Source organism: Aulonocara stuartgranti (genome assembly GCF_965226115.1).
Source record: "Aulonocara stuartgranti genome assembly, chromosome: 15".
Taxonomy (NCBI): domain Eukaryota; kingdom Metazoa; phylum Chordata; class Actinopteri; order Cichliformes; family Cichlidae; genus Aulonocara; species Aulonocara stuartgranti.
Window position 1 is genome coordinate 40,822,431 of NC_138951.1, and position 25,440 is coordinate 40,847,870.

Here is a 25,440-nt window from a genome sequence, read left to right on the forward strand (position 1 = left end):
TAAAATATTAATTACAGGCGAGGCATTTTTCCTGCATAGGCACTTTTCTTTTTGACACAACAGCATCTTAAACTAGTTTTAATGCAACTTTACTTGAGTCAGAAAACTGATTAGAGTCAGCACTGAAAAAAGTTGAAACCAATTAACCAGCAGCTTAGCACCATTACCTGATTTTCTGGTAAATCGTCCTTGGAAGGGATTTGTTCCTTTGGGGTTTCGAGAAGCAGGCTCAGGTTATCCAATGGCCATTCAGGGCCTGTGACCGGGGTTCTCGTAGAGATGGGGCCCCAACCAAGAGGCGCATAAAAGAAATACCAAACTGTATCGACTTAAACGTTAGATTTTTAAACCATATTGTCTTGTTTATATCATAGCAGGATGGCATAATTGGTAAAATATAGTAGTATGTATTTTTCCTGCCCCTTTTCTCCCCTACAATGCCGATGCTAGTAGGCTCTCCCAAAGTTAGACATCTTGTGGACCAGGTACTCCCAAACCCATGGGCACAATAGAGGAAATGTGAATAAATGTGTTCCTGATTCATTTTTGTAAATAATTCTGGATGAAAACCTTTCAGTGAAGTTATTGAGATGTCAGTTAGATGACATGCAAGCTAATCACAATGGATTGATGACCTGAAACCTTTAGCATCCAGGGAATAGTTTTGTTTTACCTGCAGGATTTTTTCCCCCATCAAAGAAAAAAAAAAAGGTCCTTTTTCAGTGGACACATGCCAAACGTGCCTTTTCCCAAGAAAAGCTCTCCGTTACAACAACGAACAATCATCCATGACCGAGATTGGCAAGAATCTCGAGGGTTGTGGTGCGTTGGGGGCAGAAACCAAGACGAAGATGATAACAGCTGCTTGTGCACGAAAACATAGCATCATTTTTTTTTTTAAACAATCTCTGGCTGTTTCATTTAGTGTAAGGATAATACAGCTTTTACAAAACTTGTATTTTGATATTTCTTCACTAAAAGGTGCAGTGCTCTCTATTTCAAAACTGTTCTGTGTACATACAGTGGGGCAAAAAAGTATTTAGTCAGCCACCGATTGTGCAAGTTCCCCCACCTAAAATGATGACAGAGGTCAGTAATTTGCACCAGAGGTACACTTCAACTGTGAGAGACAGAATGTGAAAAAAAAATCCATGAATCCACATGGTAGGATTTGTAAAGAATTTATTGGTAAATCAGGGTGGAAAATAAGTATTTGGTCACCTCAAACAAGGAAAATCTCTGGCTCTCACAGACCTGTAACGTCTTCTGTAAGAAGCTTTTCTGTCCCCCACTCGTTACCTGTATGAATGGCACCTGTTTGAACTCATCATCTGTATAAAAGACACCTGTCCACAGCCTCAAACAGTCAGACTCCAAACGCCGCCATGGCCAAGACCAAAGAGCTTTCGAAGGACACCAGGAAAAGTATTGTAGACCTGCACCAGACTGGGAAGAGTGAATCTACAATAGGCAAGCAGCTTGGTGTGAAAAAATCAACTGTGGGAGCAATCATCAGAAAATGGAAGACATACAAGACCACTGATAATCTCCCTCCATCTGGGGCTCCACGCAAGATCTCATCCCGTGGGGTCAAAATGATCATGAGAACGGTGAGCAAAGATCCCAGAACCACACGGGGGGACCTGGTGAATGACCTGCAGAGAGCTGGGACCAAAGTAACAAAGGTCACCATCAGTAACACACTACAACGGCAGGGAATCAAATCCTGCAGTGCCAGACGTGTTCCGCTGCTGAAGCCAGTGCATGTCCAGGCCCGTCTGAAGTTTGCCAGAGAGCACATGGATGATACAGCAGAGGATTGGGAGAATGTCATGTGGTCAGATGAAACCAAAGTAGAACTTTTTGGTATAAACTCAACTCGTCGTGTTTGGAGGAAGAAGAATACTGAGTTGCATCCCAAGAACACCATACCTACTGTGAAGCATGGGGGTGGAAACATCATGCTATGGGGCTGTTTTTCTGCCAAGGGGACAGGACGACTGATCCGTGTTAAGGACAGAATGAATGGGGCCATGTATCGTGAGATTTTGAGCCAAAACCTCCTTCCATCAGTGAGAACTTTGAAGATGAAACGAGGCTGGGTCTTCCAACATGACAATGATCCAAAACACACCGCCCGGGCAACAAAGGAGTGGCTCCGTAAGAAGCATTTGAAAGTCCTGGAGTGGCCTAGCCAGTCTCCAGACCTCAACCCCATAGAAAATCTGTGGCGGGAGTTGAAAGTCCGTGTTGCTCGGCGACAGCCCCAAAACATCACTGCTCTCGAGAAGATCTGCATGGAGGAATGGGCCAAAATACCAGCTACTGTGTGTGCAAACCTGGTAAAGACCTATAGTAAACGTTTGACCTCTGTTATTGCCAACAAAGGTTATGTTACAAAGTATTGAGTTGTATTTTTGTTATTGACCAAATACTTATTTTCCACCCTGATTTACCAATAAATTCTTTACAAATCCTACCATGTGGATTCATGGATTTTTTTTTTCACATTCTGTCTCTCACAGTTGAAGTGTACCTCTGGTGCAAATTACTGACCTCTGTCATCATTTTAGGTGGGGGAACTTGCACAATCGGTGGCTGACTAAATACTTTTTTGCCCCACTGTATACACACACATTCCTGTATGATGCATCTGATTACTGAAGAAAGGGGAAGAGAAGGAGGAAATAAAAAACAAAACACAAAAATGAGCGAGGGCTCATCAAACATTTTTGTCCAGGGGTCTGTAACTTCATGATCCAGGCACGTTTAACAGTCTGCAGATATCTTCTTTGCCTCATTTGTAAACTAGCTTTGAAGATTTTAAACAGCTGAATGATTAAATAAATAAAAGGCAACCTAGTGGCCAACGTAGCTGAGAAAATGTGGGAGAAATGTGATGCTTTGATCAAACTAGGAGCACAGCTCTGCAACAGAAGTCATGCTCCAGCTTGTCTTTAACTTTAACCTGCTGGTTTCTACACTGATCGAGCTGACTCATCGTTGTGGTGTGTTCATTCAAAACTAGTCTTACTCACAACTCTGCTGGAAACATGTTTGTGCACTTCAGAGAAAACTCACCCCCCACTCCCACCAGTGACATGATTACATTTAAATAAAAATAAAAAATAAAAAAAAGGGACAAATAGGAAGATTAGCCTTGCTGCAACCTTTACTTCAACACTTAATAAATTAACTTTAATGTTGTACATTCCCCAACAGCACTCGACCAAACTCCTTGGCCAAATAAACATCTAAGCAGTATTATAAACATACACAATTAATCCAAGCAACCACTTCTTCTTAGTCCCAGTTCCAGCTCCGCATCTTGAGCTCCTGACTCCCATTCAGTGGAGGAAACTCATTTGGCCTTTCTTATTGCACCTCACGGGATGTTACACGTGTAAATCTACATTCTCCAGGATTTTTTCAGTGTTTCAGCGTTGAGAAGTTTGTCTCAGACATGTGAAGTATTGTTCCCAGCATTTTCCTCCCTAAACTGTCTCATCCAGAGGCGGGGCAGCCGTCAGCTGATAAGTATGACATCATCATTTGCTGGAACTCTGTAAGGAGAGAGGGAAGGAGAGAGAGAACTCATAAAACCACCAACCTTTCATCATGACAAACTACAGCATAGGCTACTTTTCACTCGGACGTTCGATTGCGTGGTTAGCGAATGCTTCTCTTTAGAAAGCACCAATACGCATCTTACTCATAAATGATATGAACCAAATTCAAGAAAGAAAAATAGGTGGTTTCTGCTGGTATTCAAAATCAAAGCAAGCAGTGTACGATCTTAAATAATGGCAGTATCCTATTTATGGGACTCCTACATGCTTGTATACGAATGACCTTGCATGTCCCATGTTTAATCAAATGTGCTCCAGCTTTATTAAAGCGACACAGGTTGTTCAAATGCAGGGTACATGCCATTCTAAATGTAGCTACCAAGGCAACACTGTTATTCCCAAGTGTATCAATATTATGTTGGGATGATACATCCAACTTGTTACACAAGCAGACAGGAATTCTCACTTTAGGGCATAATCTTGCAACACTATCACGGTAATGTTCTTGGGATAATTCCCACACACGCATCATTAAGGCCTCGTTCTCCAATCTGTAATTTCAACTTCACGCAGGTTTGATAGCAACACACAGCAAAGATTTGCACACTTCACTGTATCAAAGTAAACCCACCAAAGAAAGCTGTAAGTTCAAACACTTTGTTTTTAAACAAAAGATAATTTTCCTTCATTTTTATGATCTGCTGTAAGCAGAACATTTTCCAGGATTGGAATGATTGATGATGACGATGAGACCAAGTGAGCAAGGAAGTTGTATCTAATCATTTTGTTGTGAAAGGAGAAAACAAACTTTTATTGCACAAAAGGACGAGTGCACGGTGGTGAAGTGCAGACTGCATACAGGACAGAAACAACGACATTATGCTGCTAACATATTTCAGCTCTTTGCAAGCACAGACAGCACGCTAATGCTAAGCTAGCCAAGAACCCAGAGTAAAAGCTGAGTGAATGCTGACCCCAGACCAGCACAAAGACCCTGATCTTCAACAGGTAACAAACTGATGCGCAGTCACTCACTCAGGTTTTTACATTCTTAACTGGTAATTATGAGCCGTTTCATGAGGTGTGTGCCCTTCAGGACCTTTTTCAGTGCTACGAATTACTTTCTCCTGGGAGTAAATCAGTAATGTAATGCAATACTTTTCTTAAAGGTGTTCCGTGTTAAATGGTAAATGGCCTGTATTTATATATCGCTTTACTAGTCCCTAAGGACCCCAAAGCGCTTTACACATCCAGTCATCCACCCACCCACACACTATGGCAGCTACATGTAGCCACAGCCGCCCTGGGGCGCACTGACAGTGTTGTTAACCCCAACACTGACCATAACAAAGAGTGTAAATCCCTCCTGCTGACCACACAGGATACAATTAATTTGCATGAATGTAATGTCTTTGATATGAGGCTTAGCAATGGTGGTGACTGTCAAAACGCAGCCAAAGACAAGACATGAATGTTTTCTGTCTGATGATGACAGAGTGCCCCAGGCTGATTAAAATGACTCCATTCACCTGTCCTGTTTGTAAGATAAACATCATGATCCACACTGACACATTCAGATTCCTCAGTACACCGGATTAAAGTGGAGGCTCTTCTCTTTATTTACCAAATGCTACGGTGAGTCATAGTATCGGAGCGCCGCTGACTGCTGCTTTCTTTTTCCTACTCATGCACGTGAAACTCCAGGTGAAGTCTGATCGGCCTGTTCTGAAACTGTAAAGTCTGAGTTGCTGATCTCAGAGTTTATGATGGGAGTCAACATTTTGAGGAATAGGGCCATAATCTTTGACAGACTGCAGCTGATACATTTAAGTCCAAATACTGTTAAGTTTACAACCTTTGTCACACATATACGTTCTATTACATTTAATTGAATTCACAAGAGTCATAATATACAAGAGATAACAAACCTGACGCTTTTGGTAAACAAGTTTTAAATCCAACCCAAGGATCACTTCCCAGCTTCCTTTCCAAACAAGGTAACAGATCCAGATGAAATTTCACCCAGTAAGACATTAAAACGTTAACTGAGAACACTGATCTAATTTTTGCTGGGACAGTAAGATAAGGATGCTTGTAAAAAATGAGATCTAGCCAGGTCAAAGGCTGCAAATGAATGCAATTATAGAGTCAGTGCAAATCTACAAGAGTGCTAATAAGAAAACTGAACCAACTTTAAAAGATGGTCACCAATTTCAACAGAGGATGTACATTACACATCAGTACATAATGGCACTGTAACTGAAACTCGACTTCCTTAAACACTCAAGGCAACCAGAGCTGGAATCCCAGGAAAGCTGGGTGATAGAAAACGGCTGACAAACATCCATAAAAAATAAATAAAAATAAAATGACAAGCCCAAAACAAAACCCTCAAAGTCGGCGTGTTAACGTCTGCTGAAACAACGGCTGAAGAGCCCCGAGGGAGGAAACAGACTGTCTAAGCTCCAATGTGTCATCATAACACATACAGCAAAGGAAACTTTTCCCAGTGCCAGGACTTTCCCAACGAGTACACGACTACAGATCATTTTTACAGTGTGTACAAACATTCAAAGCTCTGGCAGGAAAAAAATAACAGTTTGGTGGCAAACGCGAAACACAGCTCTATACAAATGACTACAGTAGTTGCTTTACTGGGTAAACAACATCTCATGCACTCAGTCACAAAACAGTCTCCTGCTTTTGAAGTGGAATGATTGTGATGACGGCTACAGAAACCAATCCTGGTGTCCGTTTACAGCGAAACATTCTCCTGAACAGAAACATCAACTTCACAGTAATGTGCTGACTGTGATGGAGGAAGTGTTGCTGGGAGCAAACGGGGCACTGCGCTGCCGCTTTAAACGATAACGGGAAATAAAATGAAACATTTCTCAGGCATGTTAAACACTTCATGTTATCAGACAACCGAAAAGAGGTTAAGTAAATGATAAAGAGAGAACACAGTGTGAGGTCGTTCTAATAAAACCACGCACAACAGAGCCGCTAAACCAGTCTCTCCAATGCATTCAAAACTGCTTTCGACTCACCACTGAGCCTTTTCAGCTCATTTTGAGTCACAATGTTTACTGTGACCTGTGCATTCAAGGACATAACACAGTACAGAGGTGCTGGGAGTTTAAGGGGACGGTGGGGGCAGGGGTGTTCCTCAGTGTGGAGGCCCTCAGTTTCTCTGTAATCAGCCCATCACTGGGTGTGTCAGCATAGCTCCCACCACTAATTTCATTGCTCTCAAACCACGTAAGACGGAGCCAAACCGCAGCGTGGAGGAAACTCCGCTGCAGTCGGCTGCCTGCCGATGATGGAGATTGGCTCATGGAAATGGAATGAGAAGAAAACACCGACATACAGAGGAGTACGGTGTCCGTACAGTGGGGCAAAAAAGTATTTAGTCAGCCACCGATTGTGCAAGTTCCCCCACCTAAAATGATGACAGAGGTCAGTAATTTGCACCAGAGGTACACTTCAACTGTGAGAGACAGAATGTGAAAAAAAAATCCATGAATCCACATGGTAGGATTTGTAAAGAATTTATTGGTAAATCAGGGTGGAAAATAAGTATTTGGTCAATAACAAAAATACAACTCAGTACTTTGTAACATAACCTTTGTTGGCAATAACAGAGGTCAAACGTTTACTATAGGTCTTTACCAGGTTTGCACACACAGTAGCTGGTATTTTGGCCCATTCCTCCATGCAGATCTTCTCGAGAGCAGTGATGTTTTGGGGCTGTCGCCGAGAAACACGGACTTTCAACTCCCGCCACAGATTTTCTATGGGGTTGAGGTCTGGAGACTGGCTAGGCCACTCCAGGACTTTCAAATGCTTCTTACGGAGCCACTCCTTTGTTGCCCGGGCGGTGTGTTTTGGATCATTGTCATGTTGGAAGACCCAGCCTCGTTTCATCTTCAAAGTTCTCACTGATGGAAGGAGGTTTTGGCTCAAAATCTCACGATACATGGCCCCATTCATTCTGTCCTTAACACGGATCAGTCGTCCTGTCCCCTTGGCAGAAAAACAGCCCCATAGCATGATGTTTCCACCCCCATGCTTCACAGTAGGTATGGTGTTCTTGGGATGCAACTCTGTATTCTTCTTCCTCCAAACACGACGAGTTGAGTTTATACCAAAAAGTTCTACTTTGGTTTCATCTGACCACATGACATTCTCCCAATCCTCTGCTGTATCATCCATGTGCTCTCTGGCAAACTTCAGACGGGCCTGGACATGCACTGGCTTCAGCAGCGGAACACGTCTGGCACTGCGGGATTTGATTCCCTGCCGTTGTAGTGTGTTACTGATGGTGACCTTTGTTACTTTGGTCCCAGCTCTCTGCAGGTCATTCACCAGGTCCCCCCGTGTGGTTCTGGGATCTTTGCTCACCGTTCTCATGATCATTTTGACCCCACGGGATGAGATCTTGCGTGGAGCCCCAGATGGAGGGAGATTATCAGTGGTCTTGTATGTCTTCCATTTTCTGATGATTGCTCCCACAGTTGATTTTTTCACACCAAGCTGCTTGCCTATTGTAGATTCACTCTTCCCAGTCTGGTGCAGGTCTACAATACTTTTCCTGGTGTCCTTCGAAAGCTCTTTGGTCTTGGCCATGGCGGAGTTTGGAGTCTGACTGTTTGAGGCTGTGGACAGGTGTCTTTTATACAGATGATGAGTTCAAACAGGTGCCATTCATACAGGTAACGAGTGGGGGACAGAAAAGCTTCTTACAGAAGACGTTACAGGTCTGTGAGAGCCAGAGATTTTCCTTGTTTGAGGTGACCAAATACTTATTTTCCACCCTGATTTACCAATAAATTCTTTACAAATCCTACCATGTGGATTCATGGATTTTTTTTTTCACATTCTGTCTCTCACAGTTGAAGTGTACCTCTGGTGCAAATTACTGACCTCTGTCATCATTTTAAGTGGGGGAACTTGCACAATCGGTGGCTGACTAAATACTTTTTTGCCCCACTGTATATCATGGCGACAAGGTGTAAGCGACACAAACTCTGTTTTCATTTCTGAATGTTACCGTGAATCCTGTTTATTTGTACACGGACTGAAAGGGAGAGTGAGAATGTAACGGCGTTTCCTCGACATTTCTCTGATCAACTTCACTTTTGACGCTGGTGCCAGCTCTTTTCCAAAGACTTCATGAATCTTTCCCAAGAACAAGATATGTGTTTCACTCTTGCCAGCATGACCGTCAGCATTCATGTTAACAGTAACTAAAAGTGACAGTTGTTTTGACCATCAGTTGATTTAGATATTGATTGATGGCCAAGATTTAAGAGGTTAAGACTACATCTTCTTCTCAAGCTAAGACCTAAGTAATAAGCTAAGCCAAGTAATAGCCCTAATAGTCAACAAGCAACCGTCAAACTATAATAAAATCTTAAATCTCACTGGCTAACAACTCTAAGCAGGTATTTAAAACACAATACCTCTTATGTTACATTGATGTTTGTAGAGAACAGGTTCCAGGTGTGGCTGAGTGTGTGAAGAGAGATTAAATATTAAACAAGCAACACTGCTGTGAACAGTCGTACCACTGGCAGTAGCAGAGTACAGAGTGTCTGACGCTGACGTCTGTCTGATCGCTCTCCTCTATGTTAGGCAGCTCTGTCGGCTCGTGGAGAAACTTCTGCAGGTCGGTCTGCGGGAACCCATTTTTCTGGTAACTCTGTTAGCAAATAGAAAAAGTCCAAAATGCATCACATTTAAAGTCAGAAGACAAAACTTTTTCCATGCTAGATTTGAGAAATGCACACCAATTTAACACATATTGTAGACTCAAGCCCACAAACAGGTACCGCAATGACTGAAACATGGATTGAGAAACATTGTGACTGGTTTCTTCACATTTTTCTTCATAATTTAAATATAAAATTTGAAATAAAGGCTTTTTATAGATGTGATATTCACTGATTGTTGTCTCCTCTCAGCAAGATGCAATTACATTATTGCCTAAGGGACAAGCAAGACAGGAAGTAAGATGTAAGAAGAGCACAAGATGCACTTAACCCCCCCCTCTTTTTGTCCTCGACACTTCTCTCCGTCCATCCTGCTGCTTATTTGGTTCATAGATGCCCAGACTCCCCACTCATCTGTCAACCTCATCCAGCTCCTCTGCAGTTTCTTCAGCCCTGAACTATCTGTGATGCGCGCAAACACCTAACCTAGGATTCATGCAGGAGGCACCCAAATGCCCAAGTACCATTCTACTGAGCCCCTTTTAAATAACTAAGGTCTTCACCCTTTTTAAGAAATAACCCAGACACCCTACTGAGGAAGCTCCTTCTGGCTGCTATCAACAGCTTGTGGCCATGCGTGGGTGGGAGGCATAAAGCACCCAGTAAATTGATGCCATCTCCTCCCATAGCAGACAGCTACAGCATCCTCATTACTGCAGACGCTGCACCAATCCATCTGTCAATCTCCCGCTCATTCCCCGACTCATGAACAGGACCCCGAAGCCACCTTAACTCCTTCAACTTGAAGGAGTTGCTTCCCAACCCAGAGTGAAGACACACTACTTCACTCATATGAATGCACTCGATTTGCACCATCCTTTCTCTTTGTCACGCAGCTAGACTTAACCTGCAACACTGATGTGGCATTTGGTTGAAGAGTGGCAATCTCACACAGGGACGTCCCTTTTTTGTGGTTCTGTCAGAAGAGATGTGAACATCCCTTTTGTCTTGCTGGCAGAAAGCTCAAAGTACAGTAAGGATTGTTGTTCAGTTTTAGTCCACATTTTCCAGCCTCCTGTCAGGTCTAACAAGATCCAAGAGTTTAATTGACAAAATGCCACAGTTTTCAAATGACTCGCACTCGGTAACGTAAGTACCTTGATGGTCTCATAGGCGTCGGTTATAAGAGCGATAAAGAGCGACAGCACCATGTAGATGAACAGGGAGATGAAGGAGTACAGGTAAGCCCGACTGAAGAGCCACACCAAGGTGTTTTTGTCCTTAAGCTGGGCGAAGGTGGTGAACATGTCGTCTCCATTCAGCAGAGAGAACAGGCACTCTGCCACAAGACTCAGGCCCTCAAACTACAGAGAAAGAGGGAAATAACAGTGCAGTGAGCAGTTAACAAATCCACAGAAATCTGAGATTTCCTGGAAAACAAAACAAATGAGGAGATTGAAAGAAATTTGTTACATTACTGCAGCTTTTCTTCCTTTAAAAAAAAAAAGTTATACATTTGGTCTGTAAAAATGCCATAAAATACAATTTAGTGTTAATCACCAACTTCAAAAGAACAACATGACATTATTTTATTATTTTTCTTATAAATTGCAAGTAAAAATTCTTCACACTGAAACACTGTTTTGATCTTTTAAGTAGCTGATGTAACAAATGACAATGAGTAAGTCTTAGGTCGAAACCCAGTTTATCAAAGAAAGACGAGTCACAGATTATTACCATCAACATATTAAACAGGCAACAGAAGTGTTTAAGTAAACAGCCTGAATGCTCAGGTATAGGTCAGCTTCACTGTGTTTTGATCAGAGATTAAAGAAAACTTGGAGTTTCCAAAAGTACTTGGTTGTACTAAAAGAAACGCTGGACCTCGCAGGCTTAATAATAAGACAACGAGTTTGTCTAAAGACTGATAGGAATGACGCAATAAAGGAAAAAAGGGAGACCGTTGGTTGAAAGAACCAATCAGAAAGCCCGACACAAAACAGAAAGAAGTCATGTTCCACAAGAATGAGATAAGATCTAAAAACAACATCGCTCTCAGACACTATGGATTCAGCTGACAGCACTTGAAGACGTGTGGAACGGCAAGCCGCAGGTCATCCCCTGCTGATTTCCTTCTGTAAATAACCTGAGGATCCTGGAAACACTTACAGGTCACTACGGGGGACTCCCCGAAACATCGCAGTATAAATATAAAAGTCTCCGTTGACTGCATCGCTGCGCAAACGTAAAGAACTGTAACACGGCTGACGTGAAACGCTGGCATAGCAGAGCTGGTTGCACAAATGGTAGTCGGGTAACAGTTTGCTTTTCATGTGGGCCTGATAAGAGTCTATTTCACTGTTAAACAGAGAAAAGTGTACTTAACAGCTAAAATGACCTGCTTGAATGCCTTCAGTGCACCAACCGTATGGATGCTTTGTTAGTTCCACAGACGGGCATTCCTAAACATGGGAGGTAGTGAAGTGACATAAAGGCAAACACAAAAATCAGCTCACAATATATTTACAGTAGTTACTCCTCTTCAGCACAAGATTATCAACAATTTAGCCAGTGAGAGGCAAGATGTGAGGCAGCTGTTCTCAGGCTTCCCCACATCTGCCTCTGCAGATTAGGAGCTCTGCCGTGTTTAGACGCCTACTTCTGCTCAGACTTCCGTAAATAATTTATCTTAACAAGCCAGAACAGCTAAACATACAGATCACTGTCTGGGGAGCTCCCAGTTAAGGTTAGAGTTTCTCAGGATTTTAAGAAGTGCTCCAAATGTTGCTCAAGTCCAGCTGTAATCTCCACAAATTCTTAAAACATGAGCCGCTCAACTTTGTTTCTCACTTGTATGTATTTGGAGGAAACTGCTTCTTGTAGCCTCTTTCAGTTTGAGATATTTGCTCTGTTTCGGGGCAGTTGGCCCAAAACTGAATGTGGCACAATTCTGTTGCTAATCATCAACCATTTGATTCATTCCTCAAATGGTTGATTCATCCACGCATATGCACACACATCAGTGTACAAATGAATGTGTTATGAATGTGGCAGCAATCACTGTACAATGTTGAAAACCTGGTCACCAATGAAGCAGCAAACAGCAGCCAGTGAAGCAAAACAAGCATTATCGTGCACTGACACCTAGTGGCCGTTTTATTTAGAGAGTCTTATAAATGCACTGTGAACTCTAGTTGCTCCTGTACAGGGAAGCCAAAGGCCATGTGTACACTTTGTTCAGTTTGAAGAGCAACATGCTGAAATAGCAATTTGAAAGAAAGAGCTTGGAAAACCTGATGGAGAAGTTAAGATTTAACTTCTCCAAGTCCAATCTGACAGTCATCATAAAAAGGAAAGTATCGTACAACCACAGTTCCAAAAAAGTAAATAAAAAATAAACTGTCAAATAAACAAATCACTGATTTGCAAATCTCATAAAACTCATAAAAATCAAACTTTGAATATCTCATCTACAGGTTATCAAGAGTCTGAATCTGGGACACGATCAAAAACAATCACCTAAAACACTACTGTAAGTCCGTTTTTTAAAAGATGTGCACTTTTGGGAGTTCCTCAATTCAATATCTGTAGCGTCAGCAACATTTCGAGAGAAAGAAAAAAGAAGCCTGGACTGTTTCCCCTGCATCTCTGTCACACCCATCACAGTGATTTCCTCAAAACCAGTTAGAAAGTTACCTTCTCGTGGTACGGCCCCAGTACAATCCAGCCACAAAAAGTATAGCCGAGGTAGATCATGCCAGCACAGCAGCAGAAACGCAGGACCTTTGGAAAGGCTGCCTTCATGGTTAGGATCAGCACCTAAACTTGGAAGAAATATACTGTTTTTAAGTGAATTTTAAACCTTATGAGACAACAAATAAAGATTTATGTGAGAGTGGAGCGGACTGATACAGGTCTACACATGTGCATGATGAGAATTAAAATAAATATATCATTCTCACAGCATATTAATACAAGTTTCTCCATCACTGTTGCATTAAGCTTAATGTGATGAGCTCCTGCTTAATATTTTGCTCATTGGAAGCTCTCACATGAAACAGACTTCAAACTCTGAGATCATAAATGTAGAACATTAATGCCTTACATCAGTCGTGCCGAGCATGGACTCACATTGTATTTCTGGAAGTATCCCAGGTACCTGATCACTCCAACCCACACCAGTAATGTAGACGTCCCCAGGAAGATACTGCACACGTCATAATTTGTAAGGTTCTACAAAAGAGAGCAGAGAAAGTCCACGATTAGGGATGAAATCATAGTTCTAGAAAACTCTGTTACATAATTACACACAGTATACATAAGTTATATTACAGTAAAGCTGGTTTTGCTGTATGATTGCAGTAAATGACATAGTCTGGGTGATTATTTTATTAGGGTTCAAAGTACAAAGTGAAGCCAAGGAACGATAAACCTTAACGTGCTTTTATGCTTTAATGCATGTGCACTGAGAAGAAAACTATAAATGTAAACTGCAGGTTTCTTAAAGGACAGCTTCACTGATTTTGCAATTTCTATTTGTGTCCAACTGCTCAAAGTTATTATCAACGTCCGAATCACAATGCAAAGTGTCGTCAGTCACGTTGAAATTTGGTTTGGAATTTAAAGTTTGATTAAAGGTCCAAACTGTCCTTTATACGTCTAACAATGTAATTATAAGATATTAAAACTGAACTGGTGAATTAATGCTGCAATCAGACAACTTAACCTCCGCTGAAAAGTTATTGTAGCAAATAATAGTAGAGCTTCACCTACAGTGATAAATTATACAAAAGAAGTAAAGTTGGGCATAAATGAGTCTTTAAAACTTAAAACACATCGGTGGATATAAATAAAACATTAAAATAATGAAATATGATAAAAATTTGCCTACACACTAGAGATGGCACGATACCACTTTTTTATGTCCGATATGAATCTGATATAGTGTTTTTTTAATCAATAAAACAGTTTTTTAAATGTCTTGCTGCATTTTGTATAAGTTCATACTCACGTTTAAAAAACAAAAAAAACAAAAAAACAAACAAATACAAAAAAAAAAAAAAAAAAAAAAAAAAATACTTCATAGTTCAGCAAAACTGATCAATCTAATAAACTTAAATCCTCTAGCCTCCCTATTCTGGTATTTTAAAGAGTACTTAGTAGAAATATTAAACAACCTAACTAATAGGGTTGCCAACTCCCAGCAACAACAAAGGGAACCACTTTCCACCTCGTGATGCTTAATTGACGTAATCAACCTTAATCGAATGCACCGGTAAAATAAAATGCACAGAAATCAATGATTTTTCTACAATAATTAAATAGATTCAACATCTTTCTTCAACAGAGCTGCAGACTGCACAGATGGTTCCCAAAGGAAAAAGTACTACAGCTTACTAGGGTATATTAGACTTAACAGTTACTATATACAGTAATGGACTTCTATACATGTTATATCAGGTAAAAACTTTGGGTGTAAGATTCAGATAATTATTTATTAAAAGCTCAACATTTTAAATGAGAATAAGAAAGAAAAGTATGTCTTTGTGCCCCCTTTTCCCTGTTAATGCCCTATCGGCCCCCCTGGCTAAACTTTGCTAGATCCGCCCCTGCACAGTTACCAGCGTCAGCTGTAGAAAAAGATCCTGGTGTAGAAAGTAATATTAAATAAATTCTGACAACAGCTTATTATACAAAACCTTTTCTACATAAAGATGTACATTTTCAAATCTTCTGCAATTATTTGACACCTTTTAAATGACAACTGAATGGGGGGGGGGGGGGGGGTATGGTTAAACGCCATTGCAAGAAAGAAAGGGATTATTCATTTTACCTTTGCTTGTATCTCCATCTTCAGAATCGATCCAATTATGGCGAAGAGGTCGCTGACGATGACCAGCAAGTACCAGCCGTTCAGAAACTCCCTCTGGTCGTCCTCGCACACTTTCCGATTAAAGTTTTCATGGAAGAATCTGGAGAACCTCTTCAAAATAAAACAATGGAAATTCAGTCAATTTAACACACACACACACACAAACACACGCACGCACACACCTTTATCCACGATGTTTAAGTTAATTTCAAAAAGAAAAAAAAAAAAGCAAAAAGGTAGCTGCTTGCATGGTGTTGCTGACCTGCAGTAACCTGACGGCCAGTATGATGGAGCGAGTGCACAGCACGGCTGATGTGAGGCACATCAGAATGACGAAGGCATCAAATACCAGCAGATAGTGTGTGTTCTTCTGAGCTGAAATACACACACACAAAAAGCACAAGTGTGGGTGTGAGAGGGTTTATCACTCAACTCCCTCACACTCACAGTTCTGACACTGATAACACAAGTCTGAATGCAAACGCCTCAGTTACAGGAAACTGCCCAGTCCTGGTACAAGTTTGGAGACAAATCCTTCCACACACTTTAACAACGTGGTGAACAAGCTGCTGCAACACAAAATAAACTGGACAGACACATTGGTCCACAAGAGTTTATTTTTATTTAGTCTGATTCTTTAAAACTTGACAACATTTTGATATTTTTACAAATATTCCAAACATGCATTTGCAGGCTGACCTGTTGTTTTACTCAAATGTGAAAAACAGTTTTCAACGCCATAACCTGTCTCATTCCTCCCTCATTTGTTACCATTAATTAATTTTTCGGTTAGAGAAGTTCACCTTACCCGTCCCCGATATCTTCCAGTCTCGGCACGCGCTGCTTTCAGCGTCTATGTCCAGGAATAGTTTCACCTTTCCACTGTGACACTGGTTATCGAACGTTATCTATCAAATCAAAGGGATCCAGGTGTTTATATGTGCTTCAATCCAGCTGTGTTTGCTGCTTTTACATGGCGTTAATAAAGCCAAGAAACTTATACCGTAACAAAGAAGGAGTAGCAGTCGGGTAACTCTCGCGAACGCACCGTCTGGAGGTTGATTCCCTTCAACTGGAAGGTTATTTTGATGTCGACAAGTCTGAAAAAGCGGCGAAATGTTTGATTTAAAAAGGGGATGTCAGCATGTAATGTAAATAATTTAAACAGCATACCTGTAAAAATCCAGATTAAAAAAGGATGAATTCTCTGCTCTCCACAGGTTTGCAGTATTTGGATCGTGTGACATACAAACTGAAAAAACCCATCACATATATGAGGTGTGTAAAAAGCACAGACACAGCTTTTGTTTCCCCCTCAAAATTTGTTCTTATACTCCAATATGGAATTTCATGACCTGTTTAAATTACCAGTAAATCCCATAATGGTTCTAAAATGTCTGAAATATATAAGAAATGGTATTTTTAAACATGAATCTTTTGTCCCGTTTCTAATGAAAACTCTCATCACACATTTACATTACAGGTATTCAGGTTTGTCATTAAATACTAAAACTACAGGAGCCCAAAGGGGAAATTTTAACAACACTGAGCTTAATTATCTAAATGGCAAATCTGACACCAACTTCGCCGCGTATAACAGCAAACTGACATGCAAATTTTCCCTCTCACCCGTCTCCAGCTGAGCATCGATGTCATAGATCTCATCTGAAGGCTCCACGCTGCCCCTCCTATAGTACTCTTTACATATGGTGAGGGGCAGCAACTTGCCATTTTCATCCTCTGCGTAACTGATCGGGCCCACGGAGAGCTGGCCCAGCTGACTGTACTGTACACAACAGGAAATTTTAGGAAAATAAAAAAACAAACAAACAAAAAAAAAAACAGAAAACACTCCAGGGTGACGAGACAATAAAGAAGCTGAAAACTGGAATATCGCAGTGAAACACGATAAAACAAGAAATTCAAAAAATAAAGCAGTTCCAACTCATGCGATGCTTAAATTACACCAGATATGTTTATATGAGCATTAGATTGGAGTTCCTGATGTGCATATTCTATAATAAAACTCAACACTACATACACTTCATAATGCTACAGTAAAAAAGTCACTGTTACTTGCCTGATCCATGACATAAAACAGACTTTCATAGACGTCGTGCTTTGTGTAGACGGCAACGCTGTAGTCGTCCTCATCGACCCCGCTGTAGCCTTTTAAGAAAAGGTGTTTGAGCGCCATGGTGTTCTCTTCCTTATAGGAAACCACCAGCTGGTTGTTGAGGCCGAACAGGACGAGCTGTGGGGAAAACAAGAAAGGAGAGTTGAACATATACGCGTCTTATTCCTTTTGAGGTGGAAAACACATGTTATGGTAGCTTTACATCTCTGACATACCTCTCAGTCAGTTGGGCCTTTTAAAAAGGAGATTACCCAAAACTGTAGTTGTTATGGACGTGGAGTATTGTGCAATCTCCCACAGCTACACATTTACAAGTAGTTTTAAAGTGTTACGTGAAATACTGATGAGGTGCTTTGAAGACGTTTGTGTTGTTTTAGGGCCATGTGCTTCCGAAACAATACTAATTTAGCAGCAAAATAAAGACAAACACAAATATTCCTTTATTCTCCCATTTTAAGCAGGACCCTCAGTGTAAGCATGTATATACACACTGCTCTTGGCTGCATGCCTTCAATTACATATTGCAGTTCCAGGAAGCCCCTTCTGAGTGCTGCCTCTTTCCTGGTCTTTCCCAACATACAATAAACCCCAGTGCACATACTTGTGTGGTGACCATGATGATTTTCAGGATCTGGACTCCCATTTTCCAGGGAATGTGTCTTCGGGCTCTGTACTTCTCACAGGGGCTCATGAAATAATACCTCAGGTCATCTCTGAGGTTCTCCTCTTTCATAATGTCGTGAGTTATGACAGAGCTGTAAGACAACAACCATCATGCAGATGACAGAAACAGATCGCAGTGCTGTGGGCTACACGGTTAAAACTCGTGGAAATGAACAGATGGTGAGAGGAGTTTCTCTACGAAGGAAGAAGAAAGCAGCCAGAAGGCTGAAAATGCAGAAGTGAAAGTTTAAAAGAAAGACAGTTATTTTATCAGCGCTTGTTGTTGCGGTGTACCAGACTGGTAATCAATCACACGGAGAGATCCGTGTACGAAGTTCAAGGTTAGCTCAGTAAATGTACTTTCACCATTTCCCCCAATTATTTGTCAACTATAAACAACACAAATCCAAGTCTCCAAGTTACAAAGTGCAACGTTAAATCCAACCCTGATCACGTCATAAAACTTCCTGATGACTTTCGCGGTTGTTTTTAACGTTGTTACATTTTAACATGCGGCATTTCAGAATGATGAGGTAACAAAACTATATTTGAACGCAACTTATTTAAACATAAAAAGCTTACCTGACCGAATTGCTTCTATCCAGATAGCGAGAAAATAACTCCATTTTTGCAAAGCAAGGTGGGGAAAAAAGCCAAATGACTGAAGGGAGATTATTAAACGTAAGCCGGACAGCTCCGGCAGAGAGTCAGAGACAACTCTGCTCTGCTGCGCGTGTGCCCCGCGAGACCACGACGCTTTCAGTCAGCCAATCAGGAAATGGGTTTGAGGCGGCACAGGTGCGCAATCTACGAGTGAACGAGTGCTCACGGAAAGGCCCGAAACATAATGTGGTTAAGAAACTAGATTTAAATAGAAAAAACAAAATAATAATGAAACGTTGCTGTGTGTGTGAAAATCAGTGCGTCAGTGTAAAACCTTTGAACTGATTAAAACCTGGAGCAGTTACTGATATAGGAACAAACTCCACAGAAGACATAAGGTACTTCTATATTTCACAGGCAAGAGTCTGTAGGTCACGTCATCACACATGATACTATAAAGCAGGGATGTCAAACTCATTTTACATTGGACGCAACATACAATTCACCAATCAAACTGCCCTTTCAGTCAATGAAATGAAGTTTAACTACACATTTAACCACTGAGATGTTTCAATGGTACATCTCAGGTTTTCCTCATGATACAGAAACGGTGCTGTAGTACATGAAATAAATATTTCAGCGTGATTCTTTGGGCTCAAAATAGAAGAAATGTGTGAAATTACTGAAAAAACCCTGATAGCTCAGTGCCCAGATGTTCCTGTAATTAAACATGAAAAAGTTGGTTAATTCAGACAAGATGCCATTTTTGTTTCTATGATCAATAGTGAAAAAACAGGGTACTTTGTAATTTAATTGAATTAACTGATATAGTATTAATAGCCACGGGGGAAGTCTTTATCAGAAGGAGAAGCTATAAAACCTAAATTAACAAATATTTTAAACTCCAAATTTTTATGCCATCCTTCACATTTTCCCAAAGCCATCTAGTGGCCGGAACAGTGTCTTTGCCAGGCCTTATGTTTGACATCCAAGTCTCACAGATACATGCAGCATATCCTAAGAGGTCGGAGGAAGACGGGTCCTATGTTAAACAGAAACCAGCACATTCCTGATACGATCTACTGCTGCTTGGCATCCACCTAAGATGACAGCTACAGTGTGTTAAATGTGAAACGCAGGGACCGTGTTTAATTTCTGTTCCAAAACCTCACGTTGGACAAAGAAACATGACGGATGTGACAAAACTTTATTTGTCCACTGATGAACACAGAGCAACAAAGTCAACTTCCTGATATCAAATATGACTTCCACAGATCAGAGCTGGAACGCCTGTGAGCTCCTGAAGCTGCTTGCATCCAGCAGACAGGAGGGAAAACTGTAAATCATCGTCCTCAAATGACAAAAATGAAATGATGACGTGGAGATACAGTCGATGACATGCACTGGATTTCAGCCACTTCATTGCTTTTTATACTGAGCGAGCTCCATCAAGCTCACTATGGTTAAAATCCACTGTTCTTGCACAGATGTCTATGTTGTGGTAGCAACAGAAATCCAGCATATATAAAGCAGAAAGTCAAGTCAAGTCATCTTTATTCATATAGCACATTTAAAAGACATCAAGTGTCGGCCAAAGTGCTGAACAGAGGAATATGATAAAAAGAATTAAAACAGATAAGATGAAAACAGAAACATTGTGACATCCATACATTTTTGTAAAAAAAATAAAAATAAAATAAAATAAAATGATAATAATAATAATATGTACACATTCACACACAAGTACACATATGTGAACATAAAATACATGTATACGTGTCTACACATGCAAACATCATCCAACGAGATAAAAGATCAGACAAGCTGAAACAGAATAAAGGTGGGAGATCTGAAAGCCTTGGAACATAGGGAGGTCTTCAGATTCGATTTGAAGACTTCCAAGGATGAAGAGGATTTTATAAAAGAGGGAAGACTGTTCCAGAGTCTCGGCAATGGAAAAAGCCCTGTCACCTGTAGATTTGAACTGGGAGCGTGAAACTAATAGAGGCATCTGACTGGAGGAGCACAGAGTTCGAGTGGGTAGGTGCAAGCTAAGAAACAAACAGTAATGATAATGTAGAGCCAATAATGCATTAAAAAACTAAGACGAGATCAGCAGGTATCAAAACAAACAAAAACAAAGAAAAAAACCCCAAAAGACAAAAATATCAATAAAAAGTTTTCATTAAACATTAAGATACCAATTTATGTTGCACATGAATATTTAACTTCATCTCAGCAGAAGCATTAAATAATAAGGACATTAGTCTCCACCAAAACCCACTATTGTGTGTCTAATTTGATATTTAAGCTGATTGGATGAATCTAAACAAAAATTATTTTAAAAAGTGTGTGTGTGTGGGGGTGGGGGTGGGGGGGGGTGTCACCTGATCGACACTCTGCGCTTCTGGGAGCTCAGGTCTGGGTAGCGCAGCATCTCTGGTGATCTGTTCAGCTCTGGTGGTGGTGGGTCCCTTTGTGGGCGGCGTAAAAGTGCCATGATGCCATTCTGGAAGGCTGCTTGCACACTTGCATACACAATCACCTGAAGAAGATATACATAAAAAAAGGCCTTAGAGCTTGAAGGTCCTGTGCAGCATCTTTTCTGCGCTCTTCTGGACAGAGACCTGTTCTATTAATCTTATCCATCTATAGAAAGCTCTATAATGTGAATAAGGTGACAGGTTTTACCACAGTAGCAGGCATGGTAGTGAGCAGGACTGGGATCTGCAGGGTAACTGGAAGATCTTTGAGGAGCACTCGAAGAAATTCACTGAATCCCTGACCGAAGTACTTCAGTGGCTCTGTGATGAAGGTTGTGATGGTAAATAAGATTGCCTAAACAGAGAAGCATGTCTAGGTTATAAAACTGTACATACATATAGAAAGTCCAAACTCATACAAAGGAACACAGTTTAGGAAGACTTTGCATGGAAAAACGTATAGCAGTTAGAAAAAGGTAGAAAAGTGGCAAATGTATGTGTCAGCTTAATAGAAAGCAAAGCAATGAGGTTTCAGCCATATCGGATGTGATTTAAACATTGGTTTGTAGGGAAGAATGGTTATTCACCAACTGGTCGCTGGGTGAAATCGGTGCAAAGAAGGCGCTGTACCACAGACCTCCTTGTGACAACTTTGGTTTTCAGCCGGTTGCCACAGTGGCTGTAAGTTTTCACATCTGTCTGTAAATACTTGCTAACTAATAGCCGAGAAGTTGCACAACTTGAAAAAGTGATGGTTTGCCTTCAGAGTAAAAGTTGTGCTTCAGTGCTGCAGTTAAGATGTTTCAAAAGGCACAACTTTTACTTTTTATCTCACAACTAGTGGTTGTTGCATGGTCGTGAGCAAGTCTCCAGGTCTGTGTGGCAACTGATTCACAAACTCCTACACTATCAGCATGTTTGTCACATGTCCAGAATGGTAGACAAATTTAAATCATGTGTTTAGTAGTGATGTGTCTGCAAGACCTCAATAACTTGAACAGAGTGACTTACCTTGATTGGTGATACCAACAAAAGAGGGTCAACTATAAGAACTTCATAGTATCTCTTACAGGGGTCATCTTGAAGAGTCCAGGTGCTTCTAAACCACTCTGCAGGAAATCAAATACAGGCCTAAGCTTAGGCAGACGTTATGCGCTAAATATGATTAATATATCCAAAACAGCAGTGCTGGAGTCTAAAACTATTAAAACAGCTGAGACTTCAGATTTTGCACAATGACTGCAGAGGGACTTGTCGTTAAATTCCTCTCCATCTCATGGCTGTGCAGTGAAATGTATTTCAAAATGATATTTAATACGCTCTAAAAATAAAAATAAAAAGAAGTTTTTTTCTCAGCCGGTTAATATTTTAGATATAGGAGGTTTTCACAGAATACCAATGCTATGTCTGTTCAACACTGGCAGTGGCATACCTTTCAAACTGTCAATCCAATCCATTTTCTCCACTCCAGTGCATTTTGCATTGAAATTCTCCATCTTCAATATATTACTTTGATGCTCAGCAAAGGCAAGCTGAACAAAATATACATATTTATTAAAAACATCTTATTTTACAGTCAAAACACTGAATTGCAGTTGAACTGAAACCCCTGAAAACTGCAGGGGCTCCTATTTACCTTGTACAGGTAAAACCAGTTCCAGATAACACTGACGAATAAGCAGACAGCAAACAGTTGTTGGAACAGCACAAACCAGGAGATCTTTGTCCGCAGTTGGAGCATGATAATGACTAGTATAACCAGGATAAATAACACGATCTGGAGAACGGAGCAGAGAACAGTTTAAGTGGTTACAGAAAATAGAAACCATTAAAACACAGCAGACACATTAAGAAAAGTCAAAACAGAAGGGGGTCAAAGGTAAAAGCTACATTTGGTTTAAAAAAAAAAAAAAGACATGTTTTTATATCTGCACTGACAACTTCTCACGAAACCATACTGAGTGTACATGAAATCAACAGACAGCTCTCCTTCTTGTTCATGGAGACAACACTAGACAAGAGATTTGGGGGGAGTTGGCCTCAAACCAGAGAAAGTGGAGTCACAGTAATAAAGACTGAGATTACTTTCAATAATGTATGCAGCTCCACCCCAAAGGTGTCTTCAAATGGCCACTTCCAGGCCCCATAATCATGCGGTTTAACGTCCACAAGTATCTGACTGATGGCTTTGTCCAGGGCGCCTGGTCTACAGCTGTCTTCACTCTCCAGATGTGCCTGGATCTCCTCCATGGCTTGTTTGGACATTTTGAGTTTGGCATCATAAAAGACATCTGTGGAGTCACTGGGCTGGAGAGAAATGGGAGAAGTGTCTTAAATTGCACATTTTTTTCCACCACACTTGTAAAATTATTAAACGAGAGAGTAAATATGATAGCACAATATGCTCGACTGAAATCTCATAATTCAACATAAAACATGAGATGACCACCTACCACACCAGCTCTTTGTATTGCCTTCAACAGTCTGCTAAGAAATCTCTTGAACACTGGGCTGCATGTTGGCTGCTGTGAGATGCGCTCGATCGTCTTCTTATGATCTTCAATCTGAATGAAGGCAAGGCAGAATATCTGAAGTGCCTGTCCTGAATAAGTTCCTATTTCCCAGTCAAAGCTTCTGGGATTATGGGAAAGACCCCAGGTTCTCTTCTAAGACTGGTTGGTGGTGTAAGGATCTGAATGATATCTTCTCGATACACTTTGAGCCCGGTAATAACACTTCACCATCATTTAAACATCTCAGCCTAGTCTTGTTGCTAACCACTGTCTGCCCACAGATGATGTTATAGCACAGCATTTCCAAACCACTGTGCAGCCCCACAGAAGTATGCCATGAGAAATCATCAGGTGTGCCATGGAAGATTATCCAATTTCACCAGATGGGTAAGGGAGGAGCATGTAGTAATAGGCAGAAAATTTCCATTCTCTTCCACTAGAGGGCAGTGCAACATCTTGCACAAATTAAGAGGGTTGCCAACCGCCAGTAAAACAGAAGAAGGTAATAGCGATGGATAAATATCTGAAAATAAAAAAAGTAGTGAATCTGACCTGAGTCCTGGAGAAGACTCAGATGAAGGCCCTGAAGGCATGAGCAGTGGTCAGAAAAAAACAAAAGGAGAGCTCAAGATAATACAATGAAACTCATCTTGCCATTGGATTCACCGGGGAACCAACCAAGCCAATTCCACTATGCCTGCTGCTGAAAAACTGTCAAACAGTGCCAAGGTTCCAAGTAAACGTAAATGCCATTTCTAGACAAAACACCCAAGACTTCAAAACAAGATCACAGACTATTTTCCCTTTCTGGCAAACAAAGTTATTTCAGCTCTGCTTCCTTCCTCCACAACCCATCTATGGGTTTTATAAACATGATTGCTATCAAGACAAGAAAAAACCAAAACACAGACTCAGGACTGTCGAGGAAGATCTTCGTGTGTCTTCCTTCAACTCCTGCAAGAATATCAGCTTTGTGTTCAACTAAACAGGCACAGGTTTCACACTATGTAACTTAAGAGTAGATTTTAAATATATCTTGTAAGAAATGAACTTTTGTGACATTTTTATTTGGTGTTGTGATTTTTCTATGTGACGTGGCACTAAAGGGTTGGGAAACACTGTTCTAACAGACTACAGCTCAAAACATGTAAAACTGGTTTGTTGTACATGACATTGAGTTCACCTTATTTAAATGGCCTTTTTAGACACGGTTGACGTTCATGTTTTGTGTACCAGTTAGAACAAAGCGATAAGCCTGGAGGCGTATAATTAGACAATTTGAAGATAGTTTTTCCTATTTAAAACCTCTAAACACCAACCTGTCCCTCTAACTCCTCCACTTGTTTGTTGCAGGGCGATGGCTCAGTCTGGCTGGAGTCCTGATTGTACTCTTGTCTTTCAGTGCCCAGATTGTCACAGCTTGCTGGCTGCGTTGCAAACACACATACAAACTAAGTGTCTGAGCTGGACAACACAACATCTTCACAATACTCAGAGTAAAAATCTCCCAACCTCAGTAGGCTTTCTCATCCTTTTGGTCGTAGCATCATACATGGTCATGTCGTAAGGGTTGACCCACTTGCTTTCCTCCTCCTGGCCCACGGCAGTGAGCAACAGGTTGCACAACAAAGCAATGAGGAGCATCCTGGCTGGGAGAAGACAGACTCTTATCCAGTGTTAATTCCTTTACAGTGAAAACAAGCATAGGTGGACACCTATAGCTAGCACTGTTAGCTAAGTTTAAGGCTCAACTACAAAGCAGCTTCGGCCTCACTGACTCACACATGGCCTTAAAGGTAGTATAACAGGGTGAGGCGGGAACAAAACAAAACAGCCTAACAGACGTGACCATAAAAGGAATCGCTTTACTGTACAACCACGTGATG

The 25,440-nt window shown here is 41.0% G+C and overlaps 2 protein-coding genes across 3 annotated transcripts; both read right to left on the reverse strand.

The window, feature by feature from the left end:
- Positions 1 to 3,154: 3,154 nt before the first annotated feature.
- Positions 3,155 to 18,736, reverse strand: mcoln2 (mucolipin TRP cation channel 2). The gene is made up of 14 exons (XM_082505753.1): positions 18,538 to 18,736; positions 17,894 to 18,047; positions 17,236 to 17,409; positions 16,785 to 16,941; positions 16,329 to 16,407; positions 16,159 to 16,255; positions 15,964 to 16,063; positions 15,418 to 15,530; positions 15,117 to 15,266; positions 13,415 to 13,516; positions 12,980 to 13,102; positions 10,441 to 10,647; positions 9,140 to 9,273; positions 3,155 to 3,563 (listed from the first exon to the last, which is right to left on the reverse strand). Coding segments are annotated over exons 1-14 (1,635 nt in total). The 5' UTR covers positions 18,582 to 18,736; the 3' UTR covers positions 3,155 to 3,562.
- A 778-nt stretch (positions 18,737 to 19,514) lies between these two features.
- On the reverse strand, positions 19,515 to 25,337 carry LOC309690055 (chloride channel CLIC-like protein 1). 2 transcript variants are annotated; one of them, XM_082506905.1, is made up of 9 exons: positions 25,067 to 25,337; positions 24,874 to 24,981; positions 23,495 to 23,605; positions 23,127 to 23,348; positions 22,678 to 22,818; positions 22,474 to 22,573; positions 22,053 to 22,150; positions 21,250 to 21,396; positions 19,515 to 21,103 (listed from the first exon to the last, which is right to left on the reverse strand). In XM_082506905.1, exons 1-9 carry the CDS (start codon positions 25,196 to 25,198, stop codon positions 20,942 to 20,944), a joined length of 1,221 nt encoding a protein of 406 aa, XP_082363031.1. In that variant the 5' UTR covers positions 25,199 to 25,337; the 3' UTR covers positions 19,515 to 20,941. The 2 variants fall into 2 exon arrangements, with proteins under 2 accessions (XP_082363031.1, XP_082363032.1); XM_082506906.1 differs by lacking the exon at positions 24,874 to 24,981.
- Between the last annotated feature and the right edge of the window lie 103 nt (positions 25,338 to 25,440).